This window comes from Struthio camelus, chromosome 4 (assembly GCF_040807025.1).
Source record: "Struthio camelus isolate bStrCam1 chromosome 4, bStrCam1.hap1, whole genome shotgun sequence".
In the NCBI taxonomy this organism is placed as follows: Eukaryota; Metazoa; Chordata; class Aves; order Struthioniformes; family Struthionidae; genus Struthio; species Struthio camelus.
In genome coordinates, this window is record NC_090945.1 from 56,114,684 (window position 1) to 56,129,168 (window position 14,485).

The window sequence follows — 14,485 nt, forward strand, 5'->3', positions numbered from 1 at the left end:
TTAGCTGGAAATTCCTGTGGTTCAGTTTATGCTCGTTGCCTCTTGTCCTGTTGCTGGGCACCACGGAGAAGAGACTGGCCTCATCCTCTTGACATCCTCCCTTCAGATACTTGTACACATTGATCAGATGCCCCCTCAGTCTTCTCTTCTCCAGACTGAACAGGCCCAGCTCTTGCAGTCTTTCTTCATAGGAGAGGTGCTCCAGTCCCCTGATCATCTTTGTAGCCCTCCGCTGGACTCTCTCCAGCAGCACCATGTCTCTCTTAATTAAGAGACATTCTCTTAAGAGAATAATTGCAGGCAAGCAATACAACCGACAAGCACATGGATCTGTGACTAATTCTTGTGTTAATGAGGATCAAGGAAGTGACAGCTACTTTACCCGTAAGTAAAAATTAACAGAATAAGAGATTGAAGGAAAGTCTGAGAAGGTCATCCAATCTTCCTCAAGCTGACAGAATCCCAGAGGATGCTAAGAGACATAAAATGGCCATAGCTTATGTATGTATTATGCCAAGAAAATCCCCATATGCTCTGGAAATATTTCTGCTCATTCTATATTAAATGGTAGTGAGGTAAAAAAATAATCATCAGGCTGTTTCATCCTGGAAGAGCAGAGGGTTGAAAACAACTATGTCAGCAAACATTATGGAGCGACTCTTGCCTGAGGGTGTGTTCTCTGACCACAACCAGAAGGCAGCTTGTCTTCATGTTTTGAGGTCTGTGAGGTACGACAGACCTACTTCTGTTGAAGGAAGATTAATTAAACGGTTGAAATTAGTCCAAGCCTTAGAACTGCTTTGTTGCAGAAGTATGTGTTTCTGTGTATGACTGTTCAATATCTCATGCAAAATCTTGTCTCCCGAAATGTCATGTTTGTCGCTACTTCAGAAATTTCACCCCTCTTTCTGTGACTTGCAGCCTTTTTTCCCCTCACTTTTAAATGCTGTTTTTCTCACTTCAGCACCGCAGTGTCTCTTCTTCATTCCTGTTCTTGCCTGAGCTTCAGCTTTCCTTAAGGTTTATAGGAAATTCAACTTCCTTTTAAAGCAAGCTGCTGTCTCCGTCCCTTAGTAAAAAGTAAGTCTCAGAATGAACTTCCAGCAGGTGATACAATAGATTGTAGTGATTTCAAATTATTGAGCTGAGATACTTAGCTGTCATGCTAAGAACTTATTTGATTGTTTCATCATATCAGCTTTGATTTTATAAGAGTGGCAGAGTGTGCAATGGCTCCTCTTATCCTTGAAATAAATTTCTTGCCTACAGCACTTTTAAAAACTGTAATAACCACAGTGTAAAAAAGAGCATGTGCAGTGTAATTTATATGATTTGTTTAATCCTAGAAGTGGTGTTGACTTAACAAATGTTTGATTGGTTACTCTGATGAAAATATATTTAGGGCTCTGATTTGTAAACTAGTTCTTAAAAAACGTCAGCAGTTAGGATGCTACTGTATCCCTTTGTCCTCCAGACCTCAGTTGTCTCCTCTTCATAGCAGAGACAACAGAATGGAAAAGGTGCCTGTTTCTCACTGCATCAGTTTACAATCCAGTGCGTTAATGCAACTCGCCTTTTTCAACTGGTTAAACTAATACATATGTTAGAATATGACATGAAGCATCTAGGGCATGGATATATGTTCCTTTCTTCTGATTGTTACCAGCCTTCGACAACGAATTAATAGCCTTTGGCAGCCTTTGATAGCCTTTGACAAAGGATATTAATCCTTTGTTTTAAACTCTCCACGCAGGACTTATCAAAATGTGTCTGTCAGAGCCTTTCAGCTGGATTTGTGCAATAAAGCATTATTGCACTCATAGCTGTATGAGCTTACGATGTAGAAAAACCTAAATCTCTTGTATGGACACAGCACTGCCAGTAGGAGAGAGGCTTTATCTGATTGTTTCACTCTTGCATATGCAGAAGAATCTGTTATGCCACGTTCTGACACGCACCAGGCCTTACATAATAGTGACATAGGATTATCTTCACTGGAAATTGTTTATACTGGCATAACTCGCATCTCTTTTCTCACACCAGCACAATCTAAATCAGGGGAATATTTTAAGCCATATCTTAAAGGTCATGTACTTGAGTAACCAGCTTTGAAGTGACATTGCTTGTTTAAGCTATTACAACACTTAACATGGCTACATCCAGTAATACCAGACCTGCGGATTGTTGGATCTCCCGGCAGTGTAAAGTTTGTCTAAATAAACTAAGAGTACACAATTGCATTTCTGTACATATAATGGTACGTGATACAGACTTTAGGCTAGCTTCATGTCATCTGTGGGAGAACAGATGACATTTGATTTGGCATTGTGACTCTATAGTAGTCACAGAAGAAAATATTCTGAAGCTTGTCTTGCTTTAAGCTGTTTTGGTTGGCCTCGGAGAACAGCTCAACTGTAACACATAGAGTTTCATTACAGGGTTTAAGGGATTTAAAACTTCTAAAAACTCCACAACAGCATTTCCTTAATGCATAGAACAGAAATGTACTCTTGTTTCAAATATATATTTGCTGTTATAATGCACAAAATGTGCTGTTTCTGACTTTTCAGATAGTGCTACTTTTCATCGACTTTTTCTCTCATCCCTAAAACTTCTTTTTCTTCCACTTACCAAGTGAAAACAGTATTTAGTGAGTATTTCCTCCCTTCCTGTCCTATCCCACTATCTTATTATTGTACCTAGAGGTTCTGAGCCATGCATGACTTTCAAGTCTCTTCTGATCTTTGTATCTTCAAAGATGCTAGAAGAGTATTATCACTTCTCATGTGTAATATCACGTGTATCACAATTATCATGTGTGATAGTGAAACTGGGGCTTAGAAGGACGTAAGTATTTACCAGAGGCAGCAGAAGAAGCAAGACTTTGTAGGAGGGTTTAAGAAGACAGTTTTAATTTCTACTCTGCAATTTTTCAGACCATTCTTGCTGCGAAATTGACTCCACATAGTGCTTGTTGCCAAAAGGAGCTCCTGATGGCTGACTAAAAAGTTTTGACTCGTTTCTGCTTTACATAGAAGGCAACTTGGATCTGTGAAAAGTTTGTTTTAGGTAAACAAAAAAACTCTGTTGGAAAAGCTTCACTTCTAACACTGGCAGGAATGACAGAGTGGAACTGGTAAACATTATCCTAGATGCAGTATAAAAGTAAATCCAATATTCTGCTAATGGTAAAAGGTATTCTCTGAATAGAATTCTTTCTTGCAACATTTTTCTTCTTCTGTACCTTCCTTTTAACAGTATTTTTTTTTGTGTTTTTAAACAACACTTTGATAGTGTTTTTCAGAGTATGTATTTTTACTCAGGGAATAGATTGTTCAGTGAAAATCCCCAGTAAAAAATGTTTATTGTTTTATTTAAAAACAGGAGTAATGGGATCTGACATATCACTGACACACCTACTTGGCTTGTTTCTTTCTCGTGTCTTTGTGGTTATTTGTCTTTCTCTTAAAGGTGCTTGTGTTACTGCTAGGCCAAAACCAAGGAGCAATGAGGAATTTGCCGGGAAAACAAAACAAAACAAAACAAAACTTTTTGTTTTCTTTTCTTCCTGAAGGGAATGGGTCTTATTAATCACGTGTTCAATGCAGACAGCCTGAAGAAGCTGTACGTGTCAAACCTTGGGATTGGACACACGAGGTACTCCACCTCAGGAATTTCTGAGCTGCAGAACTGCCAGCCTTTTGTCGTAGAAACTCTCCACGGGAAAATTGCTGTGGCACACAATGGTGAACTAACGAATGCTATACGACTTAGGAGAAAGGTTAGTATCTCCGTTGGGAAGCTCTGGCATCATTTATTTCTGAGTGTGAGGCTACAATGAGCAGTAAGTTTGCGATGACTTAATACCACAGCATTTGGAGTAGTGAAAGAGCACCACAGTCAAAACAGAACATTTGCAGGGGGAGAAACCCTGGGGAGGAGAGGCACCTCGCGTTTGTAACTGCCACGGGGGATAACTTGCCAATCCTCTAGATTGATGGTGACATTCCTGTTGATAAAGTGAGAAACTCAGGCATGACAAAGGTCAGCTTGGCTTTGAAGCTCTGCTCATTTGTGGAGGCTATTAGAGGAGCAAATCATATGCTTAGAGTTAGGGGAGATGTCGTAAGGTAACAGAATTGTAATATGAAATGTTACAATGTGTGGAATATTGTCGTTGTTTGTACATCTGGCTTATGAAAGTAATCATGAGCGCTGTTAGGACATAAACACATAAGGAAACCATCAAATACCAGATTTTATAGTGTGTTTGACTGGAAGGGTATGTATCAAAGAACAAAATTAAAACTTAGGAGATGTTTCTTTTTGAAGTCTGTTCTGCAATAAGTTCCACCCAAAAACAAGAGGGCATACGCTTGCATTGAAGCAGGGCAAACGTATGACATGCCCAAAGGAGCCTAGCCTGTCGTTAGTCAGAGCAACAAGTGTATTACAGGATGGGAACAAAGAAACAGGAAATGCAGATAGAGAATGGAAAATCAGTGCTATTTGAAAATGTGATATGATTTCTGAAGATAAATTTAGCAATTATAATGGCTGCAGAATTGAATGGGTCATAACAGCTGGCTAGATACACCGTAGACTCTCTTCTCCCTTAAAAGCATATGTCTACAACAACTGGATTGACCAGATCTAGCAAACCTTACGTAGTGGGATATAAGTTTTTTAGCCCCATTACGCTTCCTTTCATACCTCCTTTTTTTTTGCTTTGTGCTCTGACCACTACTGTGTCCTAATTTTGTATTTTCTATTGTATCTCTTACCTCTCTTGCCAGAATAAGCAGCAGCACAAAGCTGATTAAATGGTCCAAACATGAATTTATGCCCTGAATATTGCTGATATTAATTTTCCTTTGTGTTTTGATGGCGGGTGAAGCAAAGGAATGAGATACAAAGGGAGAAATGTAGTGCCAGACACAGATGACTTTACCAGGTCATTTTACATATTTGATCTGTCAGCAGGTTGATGTATTTCTGCTTTATGATGATCTGATCACCTGCAACACTGAACTGTCATGTTTTAAACCATTTGTTAATGGCACAAAGGTATTGTTAAACTAAAACGGTGCGGTGTTATGTGGGATGTTTTTTATGCTGGTAACACTTTTCTTTTGTTTTTCAAAAGCTTATGAGGCATGGCGTAGGACTATCAACCAGTTCTGACAGTGAATTGATCACCCAGCTGCTGGCTTTCACACCTCCTCTAGAAAATGATGATACTGCAGATTGGGTAGCAAGGTGAGGAGGACAGGTTTCAGAATCAAGAACAGCAATCTAATCTAAGCATGATATGCAGCTTTTAATGCACACGATTATGTTAACCTGTGTCTCATTTCAGAATAAAAAATTTAATGAATGAAACTCCAACTTCATATTCATTGCTAATTATGCATAAAGACATTATCTATGCAGTACGTGATCCATATGGGAATCGTCCACTCTGCATTGGTCGCCTTATTCCAGTAGGGGACATTAACGGAAAAGGTAAAACACACACACACACACACACACACACACACACACACACACACACACACAAGCTCTTAATATGTAGTTTATGCCTTAAGCCACTGATATAAATAATTACAGCTGCACTTACTGAGGCAGAAGCAGAATATATGAGGCAAAAGTCAATTTAGATATAATAATTTGTAGGAAGTCTGCAAACATCTTTTCTGCTCCCAGCAAAAGTGAATCCTAGTTCCCTGATGATAGCCAGAATTAGGCAGCCCCACTGTCGTCATATATTTGGTGAGAACTTAACTAAATTCTATTCGCTTAGAGAAGAAAGTAGGGATAAATAAGTCTGGTTTCTTCCTTTCTCCTGTAATAAGATGGCTGAAAAGTGTTGAATTACTAGCAATGTATTTCTGACTTCCAAGCAGTCCCAGTCCCAGTTAGTATGGTAATGGGACACTATAAAACCACTGTATGGGAAGTTCTTTGTGTCTCATTTAGCCTGCAAATCAACACTTTTCCCCAAAGTGAAATTAAAATCTGCTCATTTGTGTAAAAACAGAATAATCCAAAGGCAACTCTTTATATTGGTCAAACTTGGTAGTTTCAACCACAAGAAAAATTTTGTGGATTCTTTCTCTTCATTAAAAAAACAAAAAGATAAAGGTATGTGTTAAAAATCTAAGTTAAGAACAGAAAGATCAAGATCTTTTTAAGCATACAAACACTCCCACCCTCTGTTACGTGATTTAATCTATCCTGTGCCTCTTACAAATCCTCCTTACTGCGATTCAATCCAGTATCCGTTGTAGTTGAAAGGAATTCATCCACTGACACATTTAGCATAAGGACAAGCAAGGAATTTCTTGTCCAGACAGAAGTAATTATTTATAATTAAAGCCACTGAACTAGAATTGGAATTAGAAAAGTTTGAAATAGTAGAATAGTACAGAGATAACAAAGGTAATTTTCTGAATTGTCTCGTCATAAACAAGTGAATATGATGCTGTCACTTTCAGTTCTACCTAGGATAGGTTTATGATGTTTACATACTTTTTGAATAATGTTACAGAAACTTTGGAGTGCTAAACCTTCTAGTTAGAAATGGCAACAATTTTTAATTGTGCACTTGGCAACCTAAACTTTAACAAGCCATTGCTGCAATAGAGGTGCAATGTGTGTAGTGGTAACGGTAGCAAGAATTGTGGAATCTAACTATAACTGAAATCTTTTATTTCAGGAAAAGATAACAGTGAAACAGAAGGCTGGGTAGTCTCCTCTGAATCCTGTAGCTTTTTATCTATCGGTGCAGAGTAAGTGCCCTGAATCTCAGGTTATCTGAAAGCTCTCCTCAAACAGCAATTAAACATTAAACCTCAAATTGCCAATGATCACGATCTGTAACAATGTCAAAGATATTAAAGATTAGTTTGTTGGGGTGTTTGGAGCTTTTTTGTTAGATTCAGTTGAAGAAGCTAAAGAATTTTGTATTCAGAAGGTAACAAACAGTGAAGAAGACTTAATGGATGCTTCTTCTTTGTTGCGTTATATCTAATTATCTAAACCCATAAAACTTTTTAAAGTTAGCCTAGTTTGTCGTAGAATTGTCATAACACAAAATACTTTAGCTACAGAAAAGGTTGCAGTGGTAGCTGACAGGCTGAACTAACTTTGGCTGTAGAATATGCTGTCTGACAAGCCAGGCTCCTTATGTTAAAAATGTGACAGGCCCTTGAAACTATTTTTATGTGGACAAACACACAGTAGATGGGTGAGATGTCATTAACATTAACCCTCTAACTAAGGGATACTTTCCCTTAAGGCACTAAGGCACTTTCTCTGGACAAAAAGATGTCTTTGGAAGTCTGTGAATGGAAAACAACTGTGAAATAGAACATAATTAAATTAAGAATGATTGTGAGGACGTCTATTTAATTTGCTAATCAGATATTCAAAGAAAATATATTTGGATATTACACTAATAAATAAAATTAGGTTCTCTTTAAGTCAAAAACAGGGCAAAACCTCAGCGAAAACCAGGGCATTAAAACCACAACCACAGAATAAAAAGAAATGTAAAGCAAAACAGGAAATGTTATGATTGCACTTCAGTAATCTTCTCTTCCATTTTATGGTGTTTTATTGTAGGTGTATTGTTCAGTGTTCTTCTGTGGTAGCTTCAGTGTCTGTGTAGGAATTACTAACCGTTGGCAGCAGCCTTATTTATTTATTTCATTAATTTTAAAGACAACTTGTCCTACATATGGCTAAGAATAATCACCTCCTGAAATTTCTTCCAAATCTTGGTCATGAAAAGCTTATCATGGAGGATCATAAGCTGAGGCATTCTGTGGGATTTTTTTAAAAGCGATTTTGTCCTAGAGTTATGCTGTAGCCCATGTACTTCTTGCTCATTCTAGTATTTGACCAGTGAATATGTGCGAAATTACTCACCTCTGATTTATATCCTGAGAATATTTCAATATTACTTAATCTGCAGGTTTAGATCCTGCTGATTTAGAGTAGGTGTAGCCAGTGTTTTTCAGTCACGATGTGTATTATGATTTCCACTGCTGAAGTAAAAGATGCTTTTTCACAAAGCGTTAGCTTTTCTCTTATTGAGAAAGGAAAGAAGGTACTGAATTGAATCAAGGTGGAATATAGAATAGAGATGAAAATTGTTAGAATAGCCACCTGAAGACTCATTAAAGGATCTAGAAAAATGTTTAATAACATCTGATATATTTCCATATTTCTTCAGACATGAGAATTGGAATGTACATTTCTGGTCAGTTTTACTTCATTTGACGTTAGCTGCCTGTCACCACTAGGCAGCTGTTTCTCTAGCTATTGGCTTCTGTGGCAGTTTTTTTTTTACTACTATCTTTATTTTAGATCATGGTATTATATTGCTTTTATGATTATTAGTTTCCATAGAAAAGTGGCTCTAATATTGATCCAGGACTAAATGATTTAAGTATATTGAATCTCAATTAAGCTTGTACTAGACTGCATCTCACATAAAAGAAGAAAACCTCAATTAACTGGTACTAGGAGTAGCAATTTACTGCTTTCAGGTATTAATTCAGACCTTTTAGTAATGGTCCCTTGCCTTGGTGCGTAGGTCAAATCCTAAGACAGAAGCAAACTGGCATATTAGGATGTTCATAAACATTTTTCCTTTCAAATGCATCTACTATCATTCAGGTTAAGGACATTTCTAAATGCTACGTGTGTCTCTTTCCAGGTACTATCGTGAGGTCCTTCCTGGTGAGATAGTGAAAATATCCAGATATGAGGTCCAAACACTGGACGTTGTACCAAGACCTGAAGGAGATCCATCAGCATTCTGCATCTTTGAATACGTTTATTTTGCAAGACCAGACAGTATCTTTGAAGGTAAAAAGCTGTGAGGTACAAAGCCCCTCCCTACATAATGGTAGAACATATCCTGGAGAACAAGGAAAGGATTCTCTGGAAAGGATCTGGGATTACAGTAGGGTAACACTGAATGAGAGCTTCCAGAGCAGGGCTTCGAGAGAAAGGGTTGGTGCAGTTCTTGGGGACATAACACTCAGGAGGAGCATGTAACATCATCTTCCTGTTCCTGCCTGTGTATACGGCCCTAGTGAAGCCTGCCTGCATGGTCTTATGGAAAGGATGAAAAGAAGACCCACAAAGATTATTCAGGGTAGAGGAAATATCCCTTAAAATTGAGAGACTTTAGAAACTTTTATTTGTTTTTGAAACTTTTGAAAAATTGAACCTATGAAACAGAATTTGCAAAACAGCTTTACCTTGGTGTTTTCTTTGCAAGAAAGCATTATTTCAGGAAGACGCTTTTGCTACAACTTGTGCATTATCCATTATTCATGCATTACCTAAGTACTTTGGACATCAGTGTAATGTTTTTATTCTTACTTCAGTAAAAGCTGTCAAAAATTGTCCTAGTGACGAGGTATTAGCCAGGACTCCCATACATAACAAACAAGCTCCTCCTTGCTTTCTATGGACATGTTTCTATTGATGCCATACAGTTCCCCATCAAAGCCAGTTTCCCCCAGATCCCTTTATCTTTCCTGAGTTTCTTACCCTTCTGTGCTCTCACTTTTGTCTCATGTTACTTATTACTGTTGCTGTATGCTTTGCCACACCTCACCTCACCACAGCACCTTCATTTCCCTCCCACGTTGCAAAACTTTTAAGATCTTAAAAGCTTCTGAGGCCTCCTACCCCTTTACCAAATTTGTGGTGAAGTTGGCAATTGATTTGAAGTGCATAAGTGGGCAGAAGCAGATGGGATGATTGCACAAGCCTTGTCTGCTTAAGAAACCAACCTATGAATAGAATATGCACATTACGAACATGCCTGCAACTTGCCACAGAGATTTATACAGCAAACCAAAAGGAAATCTGAATTATCTGTGGCGAGGACAAATATTTCTGTTTCTTGCTGTTCTTAGGTCAGATGGTCTATTCAGTCAGGAGAAGATGTGGTCAACAACTTGCGGTTGAAGCACCTGTGGAAGCAGACCTGGTCAGCACAGTTCCAGAGTCTGCAACCCCGGCAGCTCTTGGTTATGCTCAAAAGGTATACCTTGTTGACTTTTATATTTTTTCAAGTATATTTAAACTTAACTCTTTATGTAAGCATATTAATGGGATTTTATGGCATGGCCCAGTAGTGTGTTGTCTTGTCAAAAGTTTTGTATTCCCATTGAGTCATCGGCATTGGTATTTTTTCTCTTTATTCCACTGTATTAAGGTATTTAAAAACTTTTCAATGTTTTTTGGTTACTGTGAAGTTATACCAAGTCCTAAAAGTTACTTTAAAAAACAGCAACTGAGAATAACCAGTTACAGGTAATAATTCAATTTAACTGTCTCCTGTTTATAGTGCGGATTACCTTATGTTGAAGTCCTCTGTAAAAATCGATATGTAGGAAGAACTTTTATCCAGCCAAATATGAGATTAAGGCAGCTTGGTGTTGCAAAAAAGTTTGGAGTTCTGTCTGACAATTTTAAAGGCAAGCGAGTTGTTATCATTGATGATTCAATTGTGAGAGGCAATACCATTTCACCCATAATAAAGCTACTGAGGGAATCTGGAGCTAAAGAGGTAGGTTCACTTTCAGTCACTACAATAGATACAAATACAAGATTGTTGGGAGGGCGAAGCACAAGTTTCTGTCTTCATTTGCACCATGCGTTTCTTCTTATTTCAAAGATCGAGTATGCAAAAATAATGATTAGTGTGTGTTTATGATGATGACCAAGTTGAAAAGTTTCTCTTGTATGACTTTGATTTTTGGGAGATGAAGGAGAGGGGAATAGGTCTTCACTTACAAAGCACTATCTGACAAAGAGAATGGAAAACTGATTAAGTAAGATTACAAAATCTACTAGCAGTGCTGTATTCCTGCCGTATGCATGACTTGTGGAACTGTCATAACTACAACTGCTTACTGACGTAAACAGCCATTTGCTCTAATCTTCCAGAACACCATTGTTCTCTTTTAATTGATTCATATTTGAAACAGAATGTGTAAGTCTGTGTCACTGGAGCAAAAATGTTCCTGTTTGGCTTTGTAAACTGGAAGCGTGTGCAGCAAGGATTGAAGGCCAAAGAAGAAAAGCAAAATCAGAATGGGACTTTTAAATAATATTAGGAAATATTGTAAACATTAATTCTAAAAATGCCTTTATCTCTCTTAATGTTTTGACATCTGAAAAGAACTTTATCGTACCTTTAGCCCTTCCATGACTTCTAAGTAGTGGTTTTTTTTCTTCATGATTTTTTGCAGAACTGGTATGTTTCTATCTGCTGTTGTGTTATGATCTGCTGACTTTTGCCTCACAGCAGTCTCTTTTTAAACTGTATCTTTATTCAGGTGCATATCCGTGTGGCTTCACCTCCCATAAGATTTCCTTGTTACATGGGAATAAACATTCCAACAAAGGAAGAACTCATTGCCAACAGACCTGAATTTCACGACCTTGCAAACTATATAGGTAAATTCTATTTTTCTGACAGTTTTCACCTGTCAGAAGTAATTTATTGTGTACATCAAAATAAAGCACAACACATCAAAGCTACAGTGGCAAAACTCATGAAAATATCGTAAACTTAATATATTAAATCTCTGCAGTGTGTGTTCCCTATGGCTCATACCAATTTAGCTACATATTTTTTTAAAAAAACTGTTCGTGGATTATACTTCTCGGAATAATAAAAAGCATTAGAATAATTGTTTAAACATAGGTTACAAATAAAGTTTGACAATACAACCTTCTGATCCTTGGGGAGTTTCCCAGAAGATTTACAATGATAAGCTATTGTAGGCAAAATATCAGGAATCAAAGTGGTGAAAAATCTGTCTTATAATGGAAAGCTAATTGTAGTTTCAGGTTTAAGATATGCACAATAGAATATTCTCTCTCAGTTTGTGAGCACCTAATGATTTTTCCACAAATTCAGAATTTATGTAAGTAATTTTAGTGGCATTGCATGATATTTCACTTTGAAAGAAATAAAATGTGAAACTAGCAAAAGAATATTAAATACATATTTGAATCTTTAGAATGAGTTGCGCTTGCAGCAGAAAAAAAGAAGAATCCACAGCTTATGTTGCTTGTGATGTGATAAATAATATGTTCTTTACCAGGATATCAGAAATAGAAGGCATGAGATGGTTTGTAAGTAAGCAGATCTACTATATGCCATACTATTCTTGAAAAAATATTTTAAAAAATGGTGCAAGAATATAGCTGAGGTTGAAGACTATCAGCTCTGATTTCTTTTGTAAATACTTCCTCTCACTTTCTAATCTTTCAATGAGTTCATATCTTTTTGTAGATATGAACTTTTCCCCAGAACGATCATCATGATGGCACATTGAAATATTTCAGGTTTGTAGGATTTCAGTTTTAAGAACTACTCACAAAATAATTAGTAGAAAATAGAAAAGTAATAGATAGAAAAGTAATAAAGTGAAAAGACTATCCAACTCTCCTATTGCTAGAATATACACAGGAACCGGATACTTTATTTTTATAATGTAACAGTCTTCCCCTCCCCCAAGTAACCAGTAGTCCTAGGTGTTCTGTTTGGGTAGCAATACCCAAGCATACATCTTTTTCCAGACTTGAAATAAAATGCAACTGTGAAAACTACAGGAGGTTCAGAGAGTCTTCATACACACTCTGGATTTTGTTTCCATTTTTACATACTGTAAAAATGGCATAAAAGTTCCCAACTCAGAATCTTCTATCCAGATTTGAGGGAGGCTGCTTCCCTGTACAAAGAACCTGAGAAGGTTCCTCCTTAGGAATGGCTATGGAGGATCCTCTTGCACCTCTCCTGGGGAGCTTACATGCTTGACTGGCTCTCTGAAATGCCTGTATACCAATGCGCGCAGCATGGGGAATAAGCAGGAAGAGTTAGAGATCTGGGTGCAGTCACAGGACCATGATCTCATTGCAGTGACAGAGACATGGTGGGATAGTTCACATGACTGGGATGCTGTCATGGATGGCTATGTGCTTTCTAGGAAAGACAGGCCAGGAAGGCGAGGTGGTGGAGTGGCTCTTTATGTGAGGGAGCAACTAGAATGTGTGGAGCTCTGCCTCGGGGTGGATGAAGAGCAAGTTGAGAGCCTATGGGTAAGGATTAAAGGGCAGGCTAACTTGGGTGACACTGTTGTAGGGGTTTACTACGGGCCACCTGATCAGGAGGAAGTCGTCGATGAGGCCTTCTACCGACAGCTGGAAGCAGCCTCACGATCACAGGCCCTGGTTCTCATGGGAGACTTCAACCACCCTGACATCTGCTGGGAAGACAGCACAGCTAGGCACAGTCAAAGAGGTTCCTGCAGAGGATTGATGATAATTTCTTGACCCAGGTGGTGGAGACGCCAACAAGGAGAGGTGCAATGCTAGACCTTGTACTAACGAACAAAGAAGGTCTAGTTGGAGATGTGAAGGTTGGGGGCAGCCTTGGCTGCAGTGACCATGAGATGGTGGAGTTCAGGATCCTGCGAGGAGGGAGCAGGGCAATGAGTAGGATTGCAACGCTGGACTTCAGGAGAGCTGACTTTGGCCTCTTGAGGGACCTACTTAGGGGAATCTCCTGGGGTAGGGCCCTAGAAGGAAGAGGGGTCCAAGAAAGCTGGTTAATATTCAAGCATCACCTCCTCCAGGCTCAAGAGCAGTGCATCCCTCTGAGGAAGAAGTCCAGCAAAGCGGGCAGGAGACCTGCATGGATGAGCAAGGAACTCCTGGCAAAACTCCAGCAGAAGAAGGCAGTCTACAGAATGTGGAAAAGGGGACAGGCCACTTGGGAGGAATGCAGGCACACTGTCAGAGTGTGCAGGGATGCGACAAGGAAGGCTAAGGCCCAGTTGGAATTAAATCTGGCGAGGGATGTCAGGGACAACAAGAAGGGTTTCTTCAAATACATCAAGAGCAAAAGGAAGACTAGGGAAAATGTGGGCCCGCTGCTGAATGGGGCGGGTGCCCTGGTAACAAAGGATATAGAGAAGGCAGAGTTATTGAATGCTGCCTTTGTTTCAGTCTTCACTGCTAAGGCCAGTCCTGAGGAATTCCAGACCCTGGGGACAAGAGAGGAAGGCTGGAGAAAGGAAGACTCTCCCTTGGTCGAGGAGGATCAGGTTAGAGATCTTTTGTCCAAACTTGACATCCACAAATCCATGGGCCCCGATGGGATGCACCCACGAGTGCTGAGGGAGCTGGCGGATGTTATCGCTAGGCCACTCTCCATCATCTTGGAAAGGTCCTGGAGAACAGGAGAGGTGCCTGAGGACTGGAAGAAAGCCAATGTCACGCCAGTCTTCAAAAAGGGCAAGAAGGAGGAGCCAGGAAACTCCAGGCCTGTCAGCCTCCCCTCCATCCCTGGAAAGGTGATGGAACAGCTCCTCCTGGAGGTCATCACTAAGCATCTGGAGGGCAAGAAGGTGATCAGGAGTAGTCAGCATGGATTCACCAAAGG

At 39.1% G+C, this 14,485-nt stretch overlaps 2 protein-coding genes across 2 annotated transcripts in view; one reads left to right on the plus strand and one right to left on the minus strand.

Moving 5' to 3' along the window:
• The window catches only part of PAICS (phosphoribosylaminoimidazole carboxylase and phosphoribosylaminoimidazolesuccinocarboxamide synthase), a 61,908-nt gene that overhangs the window by 45,991 nt on the left and 1,432 nt on the right, over positions 1-14,485 (minus strand). The window lies entirely within an intron of this gene.
• Positions 1-14,485, plus strand: part of PPAT (phosphoribosyl pyrophosphate amidotransferase) — a 53,409-nt gene that overhangs the window by 34,718 nt on the left and 4,206 nt on the right. The window contains exons 3-10 of the mRNA XM_068942842.1: positions 3,575-3,781; positions 5,147-5,259; positions 5,360-5,505; positions 6,719-6,791; positions 8,726-8,877; positions 9,942-10,069; positions 10,376-10,597; positions 11,370-11,490. Coding sequence (XP_068798943.1) covers positions 3,575-3,781; positions 5,147-5,259; positions 5,360-5,505; positions 6,719-6,791; positions 8,726-8,877; positions 9,942-10,069; positions 10,376-10,597; positions 11,370-11,490 — 1,162 coding nt within the window. The remainder of the gene's footprint in view (positions 1-3,574; positions 3,782-5,146; positions 5,260-5,359; positions 5,506-6,718; positions 6,792-8,725; positions 8,878-9,941; positions 10,070-10,375; positions 10,598-11,369; positions 11,491-14,485) is intronic.